The sequence below is a fragment of the Mytilus trossulus genome, chromosome 11, assembly GCF_036588685.1.
Source record: "Mytilus trossulus isolate FHL-02 chromosome 11, PNRI_Mtr1.1.1.hap1, whole genome shotgun sequence".
In the NCBI taxonomy this organism is placed as follows: Eukaryota; Metazoa; Mollusca; class Bivalvia; order Mytilida; family Mytilidae; genus Mytilus; species Mytilus trossulus.
Window position 1 is genome coordinate 36856433 of NC_086383.1, and position 15753 is coordinate 36872185.

The 15753-nt window shown below is 30.9% G+C and overlaps 1 protein-coding gene across 2 annotated transcripts; it reads left to right on the forward strand.

Moving 5' to 3' along the window:
• Positions 1–2815: 2815 nt before the first annotated feature.
• LOC134691049 (uncharacterized) lies at positions 2816–13447 on the forward strand. Of its 2 annotated transcripts, none has more exons than XM_063551247.1 (2): positions 2816–3152; positions 10443–13447. In XM_063551247.1, exon 2 carries the CDS (start codon positions 10594–10596, stop codon positions 11818–11820), a length of 1227 nt encoding a protein of 408 aa, XP_063407317.1. In that variant the 5' UTR covers positions 2816–3152; positions 10443–10593; the 3' UTR covers positions 11821–13447. The 2 variants fall into 2 exon arrangements, with proteins under 2 accessions (XP_063407317.1, XP_063407318.1); XM_063551248.1 differs by having other exon boundaries at positions 10446–13447.
• Positions 13448–15753: the final 2306 nt, after the last annotated feature.

A 15753-nucleotide genomic window follows, 5' to 3' on the forward strand; every position in this document is an offset into this window, starting at 1 on the left:
CGTCCAAAAATCACACGAAAGCATACATCATATTTAATTTATGTTAATTAAACTAAAAACAACAAACAAAAAACAAACTAGAAAGACATATTTCCGGGTAGAATTTTTGAAAACAACAACTACGAGAGAGTTCATTTTTATGACATTAGCCTTGAATTTTTTCTTTAACAGAATAATCAATAACATATCGGCAATAGTAACCACACAAATCCTTTATTGACATTAATGATATTTGATTTTAGTAAAATTGTTCTTTTTAGGAAATAGTTAAGTATAATAATATGCTAGGATAATGGTTACATCTAGAACTACATTAGAAAGACGTTTGGTGTAATCCTCTAAAATTTGAACTAATCTATAAACATGATAAACAGTTTAAGAATAGAGCTTGGTTTATAGATTATAACTGACGTTCTTTAAAAATAGAAATTAGGTCCGAATTATCGTTGGTACGAAATTCTCTATGGTATCGATCTATTCTACGCACATAAGAACGGTTGTTGCGAATAGTTTGGTAAATTGTTATCCAAAATATTTACAGAAACGGTCCTTAATATAACAAAGACTACTAGTAACAAGTATATATAGGTCACTTAGTGAAACCGACTTTTTGATTACCTCCTTAATGCAACTGTGATGTCAAACGGTTTTTGGTGAGGTTCATGTTTTCCCAGCTTAAGGTTTTTGTGTTTTGTTATGTGTACGATTGTTTATTTGTCGATTTTCATTTTTGACTAGGCGTTGTCTTTTCTTCCGAAATTTTAATATCCTTTTGATATCATTCGTCTCTTTTAATTTTCACTGGTAAATATCCCTGTTATATCAAGGACAAGATGAAAATATGTGAAGTAAATAATTAAACGAAGGGACTCTTGAAACGAAGCAAAAAGTAAATTTAAGTTCAAATTGTTGAATCATAATCAAAATTGTAGGGTAAGCTAAATCCTCTGTTTTTCTCAAAATATACAAACTATATCTTATATATCTTATTCGGGACTCCTTACTTAATGGGTGCTGCTCTAATCAATTATGCCCGATTATCTTTACAAAAAAAGAACCTTAAAACCTCACCTCAAAGACCTACACCGGATTAGTTAGTTCGAGGTATGATAAGCGAACAAAAAAGTTCATGTGTGAAATAAGATCATCTTAGGGATATATTAACTATTTATTTGCGCTGAATGAGAATGCAAAATGAACGAAAAGATTTATGAATTCGAATAAAATATAAGGCCGCACATTTTTCTGTAACAGCACTACAATCGAGACCATAGTATCCGTTTTATTTTGACATGTGATACTCTTCTTTCAAAAAACAAAACCATTGGTTTTTTTTTAAAGTTGGTAAAAAAAAAATGTTTGCCCTTGTCAAACAACACTTCATTGAAAATTAGCGACTTGTCGCCTCAAGTCCAGGCAACTTATACAGAAAAATGCTTAAAAATTTCTATAGTTGCAGCAAAAACATAGTGAGATGTTTCTTGTTAAGGATGTTATCATATTTGATACCTGTCATTCAGTGGTTGTTGTTTGTTTATGTGTTACATATTTGTTGTTCGTTCATTTTATGTGTTACATATTTGTTGTTCGTTCATTTTATGTTTTACATATTTGTTGTTCGTTCATTTTATGTTTTACATATTTGTTGTTTGTTCATTTTATGTTTTACATATTTGTTGTTTGTTCATTTTATGTTTTACATATTTGTTGTTTGTTCATTTTATGTTTTACATATTTGTTTTTCGTTCATTTGATATGTTACATATTTGTTGTAACCTATAGTTGTTTATGTCTATGTCATTTTGGTCTCTTGTGGAGGGATGAATCATTGTCAATAATCTTTGTGTATATATATATATATATATATATATATATATCAAAGTTCGCACCTAGTAAAAGAAAATGTGGTATGATATGCAAATGAAAAAAATATCCAAAAAAGTTTAAATGAAGTGGATGTCAGATAGTCATTGATGTGGAAATTAATGAGTTTGTGTTAAAGTTACCGTTTTTGTCAAAAAAACTGTAAAACTAATACATCAATCTTATCTTTGGAGCACCATTTATTATATAAAATATTTCTATTATAAAGAATAACAAACATGATTGAGTAAGGCCCTGGAAAAATTTCACGACAAAGATTAAGAATTTTGAACAACAGACAAGTTTTTATCAACTATTCTCCGAAAATCGGAAACCAGAAAAATGTTCATACATACCAAGAATTAACATAAACAAAGAAGTCGTTATACGGGACCAGAAATTTTAAATAATCATTTTTATCCTAAAAATCTCAGGAAATAGGAAACCAGAAAATTTGACAAAAACGACGTTGGCGTAAGTATCACCAGATTATAAGGCTAATTATCACAACTCATACCGTATATTGATAAAGTAAACTATAAAAGACCCCGACATGACAAAATAAGACACGACTCAAAAGTTTTAAAAAGACACAGGCCTGAAAAATTATAACACAATAAATTAAAAAAAAAACTTCAGCAAACAACGTCAACTACTGAACTATAAGTTCCTAACTTGGAACAGAAAAATAAAGAAAGCGTATAAGTAAAATTTCTAGGTAAGCACTCAACCCTTCTTTAACCTGGTAGCATAGTGTTATAGACAAATTTAGAACAAACTGTATGTTCAGATTAAGTTTTTTTTTAAATGATTAATAACAGTTGTTTCACAAATTAAAGTTATATACAAATATAGGAAGATATGGTTTTAGTGCTAGTGAGACAACTATCTATCAAAGTAACAATTTATAAAAGTAAACCATTATAGGTCAAGAAACGGCCTTCAACACAGAGCCTTGGATTTACAGCGGAATTAAACGTTGTATTTGAAAGGAGTATGCTTTTGTATTAATTTGATATTTTCATTCATTTTTTTCTTCTTCATTTTATTCATTTTAATCACAAGAATGATTATCTGTAGTATTTAAACCACGACTTGTTTGGTTATGTGAAAGTGAAAGATTGGGTTTTTATTACGGAAGGAAAAAGATCTACATAATGTATAATCAGTCAAAAACGGTTGATAGCAACTGTGTGAACATTGATGTAGAATGTGTTACGTTTGAAAATATATGTGTATATATGTTCCGTTGCTTGGTTTATATGAAAGACTGTTAGCATATTGTATTGGTAAGTAACATTAATTTGCTTAAAAACCATAAAACAAGAATAAATCATTTGTGCATAACTATTCATCATCTTTTTACTTGTTTGGCTTTATAAATATTTTGATATGAGCGTGACTGATTAGTCTTATGTAGACGAAACGCGCGTCTGGCGTACTAAATTATAATCCTGGTACCTTTGATTACTATACCGTGATTAATACATTAGAAGTGTTCTATTTACAGAGGCACTAGCTACGAAATATATAAAAGAATAATTTAAACTAAAAACTGTCTGGTTCAATCATTAATGAAAGTGAAATAATGAAATAATAAATCGCTTTGAGACACCAGAATGTTTCAACTTTTGTCAAAATAAGGCAAAAAACATTGACGTTCAATTATTCACTTGTAAGTGAATAACTCGACCTCATTGATTCCGTAGTCATTCGAACTTTAATTTAACCCCTGAACTACAGATCGATAACGCATGGATTATGCGTGTGCTGTTATTTAAACCAAAATAAAATTGAGAATGGAAATGGGGAATGTGTCAAAGAGACAACAACCCGACCAAAATAAAAAAACACAACAGCAGAAGGTCACCAACAGGTCTTCAATGTAGCGAGAAATTCCCGCACCCGGAGGCGTCCTTCAGCTGGCCCCTAAACAAATATATATACTAGTTCAGTGATAATGAACGCCATACTAATTTCCAAATTGTACACAAGAAACTAAAATTTAAATAATACAAGACTAACAAAGGCCAGAGACTCCTGACTTGGGACAAAAGAATGTCATCATTGAAAGTACAACATATGTATAATAAATAAATAATAAATACAATATTTATAGAGCGCATTATATAATAACACAAATTACTCTAAGCGCTTCACATTAAAAAATATATAAAATACAAAAATACACAAATCATAGATTACAAAGCACTATCTTAAAAGAATTAAACAAAGCAAATAAAAATGTATAAGATACTTATAAAAGAAATGAAAAATGCATAAAACTGTCTTAAACTAATGCAGTCAATTAAACGTATATAAAAACTACAAGAAATCCTTAAAAGCAGTCCGAAATAAATGAGTCTTGAGTTGCTTTTTAAAAACATCTAAGGAATTTACACTCCGTAAAGACGATGGCAAATTGTTCCAGAGTGTAGGCGCAGCCTTGTCAAAACGCCTCTCACCGTAGCTTTTCGTTCGAACGTCATTTGGAGGATGAAGGAGCATACTATTTTCCGATCTGAGGGATCTACTTGGCTTGTATGGCGTAATTAAATTTTGAAGGTAACTCGGAGCCTTGCCATGCTGTGCTTTATACACATATAAAATAAGTTTGTATTGGCAACGGTAATGTATGGGTAGCCATTGTAACGAAATTAAAACAGGTGTAATTGAGTCAAATTTCCTTTTTCGTGTTATCAAACGTGCTGCTGTGTTTTGTACCCGCTGCAATTTACTGATAATGTTGGTGTTAGTACCGTACAACAATGCATTGCCATAGTCCAGCCTTGATGTTACTAGGGAGCATACTAGTGTTTTACAGGCTTCAACAGAAATAAGAGCTCGAATTCTACCAATATTCCGAATTTGGTAAAAACAGGCCTTAGTGATTGCACTGGCTTGATGTTCCATACTGATGGTTTTATCAAAGTACATTCCCAGATTTTTCACACAAGAAACGTCGCTCAACACTGTTCCATCAAATGTCAGACGAAAATCTGAAAGATGCTTCAATTGATGTTTTGGTGCAAAGATAATTAATTCTGTCTTGTCTTCATTAAGTTTAAGCATATTGGCACTCATCCAATCACCAATATCAGACAAACATTTTTCTAGGCGTTTGGACAGATCGCTCCAGTCTCCTTTCGGTCTTATAATTTGATACACCTGAGTATCGTCTGCGTACGAATGGTATGACATTCCGTGGCGTCTACAAATTTCGCCTACTGGTTTTGCAAAAATACAATATAGTTTCGGCCCCAAGACCGAGCCCTGCGGTACACCAAAATCGAGTTTGATATCGTCAGATTGTACTGATCCTATAGCAACACGTTGAGTTCTGTTTATAAGATACGATTTTAACCATAGCAAAGCATCTCCGGTAACGCCAAAAGAATATTCCAAACGATCAAAAAGAATCTGATGGTCGATGGTATCAAAAGCGGCCGATAGATCGAGCATGAGCAAAACGGCACAACAGTTATTATCTAATGCATAGGCAATATCGTGATGAACACGTAAGAGTGCAGTTTCCGTGGAATGACATGTACGGTAGGCTGACTGAACACTATCATGTAGAGAATGTGAACTCATGTGATTTTCTAGTCGAATGTCGACAACCTTTTCCAGTGTCTTTGAAATGAAAGGTAAGTTGGAGACTGGTCTGTAGTTTTTGAGTACCTCTTTATCTAGATTTGGTTTCTTAAGTAATGGTCTAACAACAGCTTGTTTGAAAGACAAAGGTACACATTGTTCTGATAGCGACTTGTTGACTATATCTGTGATTGACGGCAACAAATATCATTTGATTGACTGATTCGATCAAAAAAAAAAATCATTTTTTTCTACAGAGGAAAACGATAATTTACACATATTTTCAATCTATAAAATGAAATTAAACCGACCTTAAAATATTCAATCATACGAGTCCATTATAAATTTATATCTATATTTATGTTGTTATCGCTCTAATGACCATCGGAGGTCTTCGGAGGTCAACTCAATAGTTAATTAATGAAGTCTAGACCAGAATACACCCGAAACGAAGCTACATAAATAGAGCTTATGTTCTTAAAATTGCTTTTTTGTACTTACTGTCATTTCGATAAATGTTTAACATTGTTATGAATCATAATGAGAATTCGAGCCAGATTGGTGAACATAATTTTGTCAGCTAGTTACTCTTAAAGTATATTTCAGCGCACATTTTATCAAAACTGTCTTGATTAATAAAATTTTTACATTTTACAGCAATACCTAAAACTTCATAATGACCTGGGATTCAGTAAGATCAATTCATTACTAAGATAGATGCATAGTTTGATGAAAATCCAATTTGATTTGAAAAAGTAATAAAAATAATTAAAGTGTGCTATCTAAATGTAGTTCGAACTGCAAAATTCTAGATTTTTTTACCTAGATTAATTTAATTCTTAAATTTGACAGCAATTCACCAATTTACATAACGACCTGGGATTCAGTAAGATCAATATACTACTAAGCTAGCTGCATAGTTTGATGAAAATCCAAGTTATTTGAAAAAAAGATTCAAGATTCCTAACTTAATTTAATCATTTTTTTTACCTATTAATTAAATTTCACAGCAATGAATCGAACTACCAAATAAACTGGAATTTTGTTAGATCTATTTTTAATTCAGTTAGATGGGCTGATTTACACCAGCCAAGACTAGTCATGCGCGTAGCTACGTTTACGTCAAAACGCCCGGGCGTACACTTGATTTTTGGTTAAACAAATATTTTAATCTCAATAATTCAAAAAAAATCTGGTTTAAAGCACATCTTTCTTCAAAATCTTGTAACTGCAAACAAAAGGTGACGAAAGGAGTAGGTCCGGTAAGGGCCTATTTTGGCCTCAATTTTCAACTTTATCTAACGTTATATTTTTGACACTTTTTAAACACTTAAGTGTGTATTTCAATTGATTCAGTCATTACAAACGCCCCTATTCAAGCTGAAATGTGAAAAAATCTATCAGATATGTCAAAAATCGTCATTTTTCAGATGGTTTTTGTCAAAAACGAAAGTGGCCGCATCCGTGTTCATCCTCAACCTTTATATATGTTATGTATTATCATCAAATACAACTTACATTTCAATATTATGAATACAGACAAATGTAGACACTTTCATTTAAGACGGAAACCATCTAAAATTTAACTAAAAAGCTAAAATTGTGAAGATTTCAGTAATTTAGCATGACTTAATGATACTAGTACCGGGTAAATGTGCATTGTATTGTCAAAAACAGCCCATATTTATGTAGCAGAATCATTCTATTTTACAACAAATAGCTTAACAATTACATTTTCACAATTTTGTAAAACTGCTATATTTTGAGGCCAAAAAGGGGTCTTACTGAAACTACTCCTTTACTTTTCAATCAGATGGTACCGTATTTTATTATGTTTTTACTTTTTGACTTTCCTGTTGTTAAAGCAATTAATAATCAGCTGAGATTCGATGAATACTTTGAATTATATCCAAGCCTGTGACATCTATTCTATTTCGCGAAATCAAGAAATAGCAATCCTAGATTTTGTAGATGGCGTCAACATTAAGGTTCAGTATGTGGTCAACTTTTTTTTTAAAATATCATGAAGTATATCCAGAACATAATGATGAATTTATATTTTTAATTTTTCCCCTATTTAAATGATAAAAAGAATTTATCTGTAATTCGTATATTTTCCCTTTGATTTTACTGCCGTATATTTTCGAGTATCAACGTACTGGCTATATCACTGAAAATATTAGGCAATACATTGTGATACTTCATAACTACCGATAAACAGAATAAAAGGTCATGCGCGTAGCTACGTTTACGTCAAAACGCCCGGGCGTACACTTGATTTTTGGTTAAACAAATATTTTAATCTCAATAATTCAAAAAAAATCTGGTTTAAAGCACATCTTTCTTCAAAATCTTGTAACTGCAAACAAAAGGTGACGAAAGGAGTAGGTCCGGTAAGGGCCTATTTTGGCCTCAATTTTCAACTTTATCTAACGTTATATTTTTGACACTTTTTAAACACTTAAGTGTGTATTTCAATTGATTCAGTCATTACAAACGCCCCTATTCAAGCTGAAATGTGAAAAAATCTATCAGATATGTCAAAAATCGTCATTTTTCAGATGGTTTTTGTCAAAAACGAAAGTGGCCGCATCCGTGTTCATCCTCAACCTTTATATATGTTATGTATTATCATCAAATACAACTTACATTTCAATATTATGAATACAGACAAATGTAGACACTTTCATTTAAGACGGAAACCATCTAAAATTTAACTAAAAAGCTAAAATTGTGAAGATTTCAGTAATTTAGCATGACTTAATGATACTAGTACCGGGTAAATGTGCATTGTATTGTCAAAAACAGCCCATATTTATGTAGCAGAATCATTCTATTTTACAACAAATAGCTTAACAATTACATTTTCAAAATTTTGTAAAACTGCTATATTTTGAGGCCAAAAAGGGGTCTTACTGAAACTACTCCTTTACTTTTCAATCAGATGGTACCGTATTTTATTATGTTTTTACTTTTTGACTTTCCTGTTGTTAAAGCAATTAATAATCAGCTGAGATTCGATGAATACTTTGAATTATATCCAAGCCTGTGACATCTATTCTATTTCGCGAAATCAAGAAATAGCAATTCTAGATTTTGTAGATGGCGTCAACATTAAGGTTCAGTATGTGGTCAACTTTTTTTTTAAAATATCATGAAGTATATCCAGAACATAATGATGAATTTATATTTTTAATTTTTCCCCTATTTAAATGATAAAAAGAATTTATCTGTAATTCGTATATTTTCCCTTTGATTTTACTGCCGTATATTTTCGAGTATCAACGTACTGGCTATATCACTGAAAATATTAGGCAATACATTGTGATACTTCATAACTACCGATAAACAGAATAAAAGGTAGTTTCGTTTTTGATCCTGACTATATCATAACGGGCTCGTCTAGATATTCCACATGATATAGTCAGTATCAAAAACGAAATAACCTATTATTCTATATTTCTTTTTGCGGTAACAAAGTAGATACATTATGCGGTTCAAGTTTGTTACACTTCAATTGTTTTGTCAAAACTTTATCGAATTTTAGGAAATCTGGCAGAAGCGTTTTTGTGATAAATGTCTTAAGCAAAATATTGAAAGTACATTTTTTTTTTATTTGGCATACGGACTTGTCTTTTGACAATTCACAGGTGGCCTCGCGCCCTGTTGTTAATACTTTGTACATGATTAATTTAAAAACCTTCAGATATTGACGTGAAACTTAGACAGAGGTTAATATTCAAGATCCAGAAAAAAAATCTGAAAAAAATATTTGTTTATTTAAAATCCTGTAATGGACTCATAAACGGACTAATATGAAGCGGTAATCCCAGCTTTCGAGAACCATGGTTAATCGGAACTCTTTACGAATTTTCATAATGACCTTATTATCTGTTCCGAGATCACAGTTACATGTATTTCGTAGTGTATTTCTTTAAGAAAATAAACGAAAATAAAAAAAAAATCCAACCTGCCCTTGTGCGCTTTCTCAATATTTTTTTTACAGTGTGTAGTACTATTTTTGGACAAATTATATCCAAAATCATAATAACTTTCATCGGCTCTAACTAAAAATATGTTAGAAATCGTTTGACAGCTTCCGAAATGTCAATTTTTAACCATTTTTAAGCTGTCCAGACCAAATCACTACTTTATTTTGAAATACATGAAACAATTTGTTTTACAGTGTAATTTCATCCCCCTTCTTGTTATTTAGTCATTAAACTTGAAGAAATAAATTTCAAAGTAGTATAAAAAGATTGTCAAGTAACCAGGTAACACATTGTTCACACTATGGTCTATTTTCAAAGGACGATAACTGTGTTCCCGGACCAAAAGTCTATGTTCAACTTGCTATTGACTACTTTATAATGACTGAAATGAGCCCTCCATCTCGAACCCACTACTGGTAGGTTTATAATCTGGATCCGATTGAGGCCTTCAACCAACTCTCCGAGGTTAGGGCGTACACTTAAAAATAGTCTAGCTACGCCACTGCTAGTCGAGACCATTTCAGACTACACCAAGATCATCAAGTATTGAATCAGACTAATTAAGTAAAGTCGAGACCTAGTCGAGTACATGGAAGTACAGCTATGTTCTGTCGAAACAATGTCGAGAATAGTTGAGTAAAATTTGTGGTCGATTTTACTGGTCGAGCACAAAATCTGGTCTTTTCAGACTTTGAGCAGTTTGTAGTGTAATATGCTGTACATGTTTAAGGTCAATCTCTGTAAATGTCGAAATTTGTACGTGCACTTTTATCATTTTTATTTGAATAAAGAGCAATGCGATATTATATATTGTGGTTTCAGGAAAATAGTGTCACAACTTCACGTACCGTATATCAGAATACGTGTCTAGATGCTTTTGATACTATTCAAGTATTCGAAAAAATCACCGTATTGCAAAGATGTTAGTTTGATAAATGAACTGGCAGTAAATCAACTATATCTTATTTTAACTCAGAATTACTTTATTTTCAGTAGTTTTAAAAGAAGAAAAGAGTTATTAGTGCTTACGTTGATGGGATTGCTCTGATTTGAAGCTTTTCGTGTGACTCAAACCTTCTTAGTGATGCTATAACATTGAAAAAACACATTCATATCATTAGAAAGCAGTATCAATTTCATCAAAATGAATGTTTCCAAAAACAACTACACTAACATAACCTACTATGGATATGACCTCAACGAACGTGTGTCTAACATTGTATCAATGGCAAATTTGCTGCAGACAATGTTTCTTTTAGTTGGAGTGCCAGCAAATTGTTTTGTATTATATATTTACACATTTAAAAAACCTAAAGGCGACAGATTTGGTGTCGTAATGTCTTCATTAGTCGATTTAACTGCTTCTGTATTTGGATCGGCATGTGGTTTTGCTATGAACACTAATCCAGTTAATTTTTATAGCGATTCACAATGTGCGTTCATGTTAGGTAGTAATATGCTTTTGTGGAATTTATCTGCAGTTTGCATTCTTAACGTAACTACATACCGTTATATCCTCCTTCGATATCCTTCGGTTCAACTAAAAAATAGGTATCGACAAATCCTCACAGTGATAGTGATGTTAGTTGCCATCGGTTTCTCAATTCCGGCTTTCATATTTTATGGAGAAACAAAAGTCGGCCTTCGTCTCCAAAACTTAACCGTGTTCGGGAAAATGTGTGGAGCATCGGGAATACTTGAAAAGGGACCATTATTCCAGGTATATCCGATAGTTGTTTCAGTCATTTATACTTTTGTATTTCTCTATTTAACTTTTATACAATTAAGACTGTCAGTACTATTTTACAGAGGACTTGCTAAAATGGAGCGATTACCACCATCTTTCCGCTATGGAACTCTTGCACATATTAAAATTATGGACAACTTAAAAATAATTGATAGATATGCAAACAAAAATTTCTTTGTCATAGGCTCAGATGCGTTAATTTGTAAGTCCTGTGAAAAAAAATCAATGAAAATAACATGCGGAACTGATGACAGACTGGAAAAGAAAAGTGCATATGAAATGATGTTAGATATTGATATAATCATTCCAGAGAATACAAATTTAATTGATGATACGTCAAACAATCTCAAAGATTCGAATAATCCAAGGTTAAAAATAGTTTCATCACCTAGGCGTGTCACGTGGTACTTGAATCACGCCCTTATACTATTTTTTTTTGTTTATTTACTAATTGATAGAGCTAGAGAGATGTTTATAAATACAAGTGTTTGGAGTGATATCAGTAAAATAGAATGGAGTTGGGGCTGGCTCTGTCTTGGAAATGTGATGTACGGTGTATTAAATCCATTTTTACACTCGAATTTTCTCATTTTCGATACTCTAAAAAATTATCTTAGAGCCTGAAATATGTATTATTAACAAAAAAAAATAAATCTGTACATATCATGTCAGCAAGACGCTTTTTTATTATTTATTTTGAGCCGATATTTATTCTTAAACTTTGTAAAATTGTGTTTGCTACAGTAAGTGTATAATTAGTATTTACTGGAAAAAGCTACGTGGTTTTTACGTTAAATTCGAAAATAGAAATAGAAAATAGTGTTATTAACATGGAAAAGAATTTTCTATCCCAAGTGTCGCATCAGTCTATGAAAATCGTACAAATTCAGACAAATTTTCAACTTGATAAGTTTTGACTATGCAGTGCATTTTTGGAAAAACGTCCATATTTTTATGATTTGAAAATAAATTTTAGTTCATTCAAATATCGAATTGCAGGTTTTACCCAATCGGTAGTTGGTTAAACTTTTTAGACGTTTTGATTTTTGATTATTTGGTCTTTAAATTTTATTTTATTTTTTTTGCAACTGCATCAGATGTTGATTGTGTTTTCGATCCTTTTTTTCTAATTTTTCCGAAACATCTTAAATATTGGTAAATAAAGTGTAACGTATAAATCTATTAAGCATGCTTAACAACAATTTACTTAGTCTAAAGCTTCAATTAAGTATCCCTGAACAAGCAAGAACTATTTTACATAATCATATGTTTACTGGAATGGTACGCTTTATCTCCTTTATTGATAAGACTTTTCAAAGCTTCATTGAACCGCGATTGTTTTTGTTTTTTTACACTTGATGTAAACTACATATTTGTTTGAATTTGTAATAAACATTTCAATAAAAGGATCGAAAATACACGTGGTCTACAATACATGTAAGCAGTAACATTGCAGTATGTTTCGTTATCTTGTGTTAATAAACGTTTGTATTCTGATCAGGAATAAACATATTTGACACAATACTGATTCAGTGAAGTTGTAATAAATTTAAAAAACGACCATGATAAAATGACGGATTTTATTATAGATAGATATAAACTGTAAACAGCAATAATTTTTAGCAAAGTGAGATCTACAAAAAAATATTTGACCACAATTGACCTTTTAATGAGTTATTGCCCTTTAAAGAATATTACACAATTTGTTCATCAAGTTTGCTAACATTTAAAAATCTTCTCCTCCGAAGTGCAAGTTAGCGATTTAGGCTTTTGAGAGCCTTAATTACACTGACGGAATTCGAAATGTTCCCATGTTTTTGGTATCATTTCTTTTCCCTTTTTTACCTCTAATTTTATTTATGTTTAACATGTCCCTTTATTTCATTTTGAAGTTATTAGTGACCTTCTCTTACTTGTCAGACATAAAATATGATTTATAGAGAGAGAAAAAGTGTAGTTAATAGATATTTTATTTGTAGTTTGAACGGTAGTTAAAAATAAAAACAAATGTGGATTTAAGTTTTCTAGGCATTTTTTATGAAGATTCCCACATTAAAACCTTTCGTGTTTATTTATCTTGTGTAAATTGACTGTGCAAGTTAGTATATAATTCTGGTGTAATTTCATGTTTTGTAGTACATAGATATAGGAAGATGTGATGTGAGCGCCAATGAGACAACTTATTTTCCTTTTCTACAAATTGAATATTTTGCCAGAGCTTTTTTTAACTAATAAAAAATATATAATCCAGTCTTGTGTATACTTTATATTTTATACAGTTTCTGATGAAATGTGTCCGTTCTCATATATTTTACTGTTAATGTACAAATTATTCATTTCAGTTTTGAAAGGACGGACATTTCACATTTTCTTTGGTAAGATAGTTCCCCCATTTCCTTGTTTTCTAACCGTAAGAAATTATATTAGTATAATTGTTTGACCTTCTTTTACTTCTAACAATGTTTGACTTAAAATCATTTGTATTTTTCTGGGAAATATTAGTTCTATTAATCATTTTTATATTTGTAAAGTTTATTTCGAATAAAAACAAGCCTCTCCAAAATTTGTTGAAGTAAAATCTTCTAATAGTTTTTCGTTTACATTTCTTCTTTTATAAGTTTTTAACCCCATTTGATTTTAAACATGTTTAATAATCTAAGTCAATTTTTTTTTATCCTCCATCAAGAAGCTGAATATAATGCAGAACGTTTAACTCAAACATTTGAAATCAAAGTCAGTAAACATATGTTGAAACTTGAAGAAGGGCAAATTACCAAAAAAAGATCGGTAACATTAACATTTATCTTAATAGGTAAACTATGCCTGAGACAGGGATGACTTATTTACTTAGCGATTCCTCACATATTTTTTTTTAAATAAAAAACAATTTAGTCAATTCCGAAGACTTCACTCTTCATTACCCTTTATATTGTAAATCGCTGTAACGAAAAGCTATTTCAGAACAGGAGATTTAATTTTGTTTTATTAAAACAAAATTAAGCATATTTTTGTATGAGGATACTATTTCTTGGTAATATATTTGTGTCAATATAAGAAACAGACCTGAAACAAGGAAGTTTTGATGACTGGCTATATTTTGAAAGAATCAAATAAACCTGATAAAGAGATTAACATACAGGAAATGTATAATAACCGACACAAATGATCGTCCTAATGATAAATTAAGCTTACAATGTTGTTTTTATAAACCTAACACTTTACTTTTCCACAGTGTAGATACTATTCTGTACGCTATCCGGAAGTCGCGATTTTCGAAGCGAGGATTTCAAACTGGCTAACAGAACGGTTTTGTTTTGGTGCATTTTCTCATCATTTGTTTACTCCTATATCTATAAAGTGTTTTGCACATCTTAAATGTATATATAGCATCATAAATATTAGTAACTGTAACAAAAACATGCAGTAGAATATAAAATATACGTGTGCATCACACCAAATTCATAGAAAAAAGTGGAATCGATGGACAATTTTGCTCCCGTAGTACAAAGCAAATGATCTTTTATTGCAAATATTTGCATCAGTTTACAGTTAAATATATACTGTTTCAATATTCTTACCGTATATAAGTAGAATGTTCGTATTTCAAATAAAAAATATGCTTTCCGTGAGGATCCCAAAATAAATTACTGTACGATCAGTCTAAAAGTAACTGTATTCTAGTAGCGATTTCATATTTTTTGTCTGTATGACCAGTCGTGATTTTGAAGAAAAAAAACAAAGGCAATTTGAAGGTATATACGTGTCTATATGATATTATGATTGTGTCCATGGAACTATAACGTGTAATTTCTTTCATCAGACAATACAAATATATTTCTGATGATTTTTGTAGACGGCAAAATAATTATATTTTGTTCCGTCAGTCTTATTTAAAATCAAATATCTAAAAAGCGATACATGATTCGCTTGTGGACTTTGTATTAGTGTGTCGTTGTAGTAATCTGTTTAACTATTACATTTTTAAAGACTATTTACACCGTCTGCCGTTGACCAATTGGTGATAACATACATCAAGCTTTTCTCTTTTAAAATGACTAAAAATAGAAAGAGAAAGCTTTGTTTAAAAACTTTAGGTATTGAGCAAAGAATTGACGAAACTATATCCCACCACTTCTATAGTCCATGTTTTGAAAAAAAAATAGACCATCAACAAAACTAAATTATAGGTGCACAGGGGCATCATTCAATAACGAATATGTGGAAGTTTTATTAATATATGGTAAATTTTTGAAAGTTGCGTATAGTAAATTGGTATCACCCAATAAAGCAGTAGAAAAGTCCTTATCATGGAACTAGAAAACTGCTGAATTTTCGAAAAATAAAAAAAAGAGGTGCACAATTTAATTAAATGATAAGGAATCTGAAAAAGTTTCATTAAGTTATGACAAGTGTCTGAAGGAAGTTGTGGATATAAAATATGTACGCCCAATATAAGCTTATGACAAAGTCCGTATTTTAGATATAGAATCATCAAAAATATTTTAACCAAAAAATCGAAATAGAAGATCCATAATACATTAATTGATTCAAAATGGA